This window comes from Tenrec ecaudatus, chromosome 11 (genome assembly GCF_050624435.1).
Source record: "Tenrec ecaudatus isolate mTenEca1 chromosome 11, mTenEca1.hap1, whole genome shotgun sequence".
NCBI classification, from domain to species: domain Eukaryota; kingdom Metazoa; phylum Chordata; class Mammalia; order Afrosoricida; family Tenrecidae; genus Tenrec; species Tenrec ecaudatus.
Genome location: NC_134540.1, coordinates 30,929,973 through 30,932,069, shown reverse-complemented (window position 1 = coordinate 30,932,069; position 2,097 = coordinate 30,929,973). Strand labels below are relative to the sequence as shown.

General features: G+C 47.7%; 1 protein-coding gene across 1 annotated transcript; it reads right to left on the bottom strand.

The window, feature by feature from the left end:
* Nucleotides 1-1,529: 1,529 nt before the first annotated feature.
* LOC142461673 (small integral membrane protein 10-like protein 1) lies at nucleotides 1,530-1,733 on the bottom strand. The gene has a single exon (XM_075563617.1). It carries the CDS (start codon nucleotides 1,731-1,733, stop codon nucleotides 1,530-1,532), a length of 204 nt encoding a protein of 67 aa, XP_075419732.1.
* Between the last annotated feature and the right edge of the window lie 364 nt (nucleotides 1,734-2,097).

Genomic DNA, 2,097 nt, shown 5'->3' with positions numbered 1-2,097 from the left:
AGCATATTCCCATGCATAGTGACTCTGCAGGGCAGAGTCCAACGGCCCCAGGTGTCTCCCTGGCATTACCTCTACAGCCGCCCACTGCCACTTCTTTGCTCTACTCTGAGGCGATGGTGGGTTCAAACCAAAGACCAGCGGGCACCACAGCCTCGCATTTAACCACTCCACCACCAGGGACACGAGTCAACTTCACTCAAATGAGGATTGACAGTGACTGCAACAATGGGCTCACACAGCAAGGGTTGTGGGGCGGGAGCAAGACCTGGCAGTGTTTCTTCTGCTGTACACAGGATGGCCGAGTTCGAACCGACTCCATGGCATCGAACACTGACTACTACTATTCACAGTTGAGGCTTGTAGTGTAATTTTAAAGAACTTTTCATTTTGAGAAGGGCTCATAATTGCCTCAGTTTTTAAATGTACAGATCACTAATTCACCTACACTCTTTGAAAAACTAAAATCTCTTTAAATCCAAATATATCAGGTACTCTCCCATCATCTCCCTTCATCTTTCTTCGTTAGGCAATTCCTATTGACTTCAGGCCCTCCTTCCCCAATACAGTGACATTGATTTCTTACTTTGATTCCTTTAAACAGTAAAAATACATCTTTCTTTTCAACACACAGTATCACTTCAATTATCGCTTTATAAGGACAGTTACCGGTCTCCCCTCTCCCCCTGCATGCCCAACTGCCAACAATACAATGACATTTGCACTCTAGTTTGTAACCACAATTGTATTCTTAGTTTGTAACCACAATTGTATTCTGTTAAAAAAAAAAAAGGAAAATCTTAATTTCCAGTATTTAAATAGTAAAAATGAATACTAAGCTTTGTCTTTGATTGGATTTTCTTCTTTGGCTTCAACGTCTTGGTCCAATTACTACCATTCAAAGGGAGACTGAAATAGAATCTGTTTGTTTACATTCCCATTGTTCAAAATCCTGCGGCATGTTATGTTTTTGGTTTTGAGGACTGCCTGTTTGGTGGCTTTAGTTGTTTTGTTCAGTCTAATTGACATTGTTTTCTTTTGCGGGAGAAATTATATCCTGTCCACGACATCTCTATCATCCTCGGCTTCTTGGTCATTCCAGGTATCGTTGACAATCCAATCCAATATTCCCGAAGTCCACCGATCGCTCATTTTAATTCTGACCATCGCTTGCCGTTATTTTTTTCTGAAAAATCTAGTAGCCTTTCATGTGTCCTGCGCCCTTGTTCACATTAAGTCCGTCCTATTTTGATGGATGGATGGATGACGTCTGAGATATTTGGGGGGGGGGGGGGTCTTAATCTAAGGGTTCCGTGTTCTGGGAACCGCGCAGGGGCCGTTCTGCGTCATCGAGGCATCAACCGGGGCGTCATCCGGGGCATCAAGCGGGGCGTGGCCGGGGCGGCTCCACGACATCTCGCGAGATCGCGCAGCGTCCCCGCAGTCGCCCCGCTGCCCCTGGGGGTCGCCAACGAGTCCGCCACTCGGCCGGGACCGAAGGGCAGCCCCGCCCCCGCCCCGCCATGGTCGCTCTAGATGCGTACCTGCAGGCGGATGTTGAGGATTATGGAGCCCGCGATGTAGAAGTACGGGAAATTCATGCGCAGCTGCCAGGCCAGGTGGAAGAAGGCGAGCAGGGTGCGAGAGAGCCCCTTGCAGAAGGCCCCGTAGGAGCCGGTGACGGCCGGGCCCATGGCCCTGACGGCCAGAGTCGAGGAAGCTGCCTCGATAGCCATGCGCCCGGTGTGGCTGAAGGCCGTGCAGAGCCCTCGCCCGAAGCTGGACCGACGAGACGTGGGGACACTGCGGCTGCTGGGCTCCGAGCTGCGCTGCCCGCATCGAAATTAATTGATCTTTTAATACTACTTCCTGTTCAACTTGAGGTCTGGCATCTTAAGTTAAAACATTTCATATTCATTAAGGATTTCAGAATATTTATATCCAAAAACTTTACTTCGGAAATAATAATAGTAGGCATTCAGTAGTTTCTTCATGGAATAAGAAGCAGAATTTTAGATTCAGAACTTTTGGCTTTGATTCTCAGTTCTACCACTTCTCTGAGTAACTGTGAACATATTACTTCCTCACTAGGAGACCTAT

What these genes read in the sequence shown, in the direction of transcription:
- LOC142461673 (XM_075563617.1), bottom strand. Translation starts at nt 1,733, where the DNA reads ATGGCTATCGAGGCAGCTTCCTCGACTCTGGCCGTCAGGGCCATGGGC.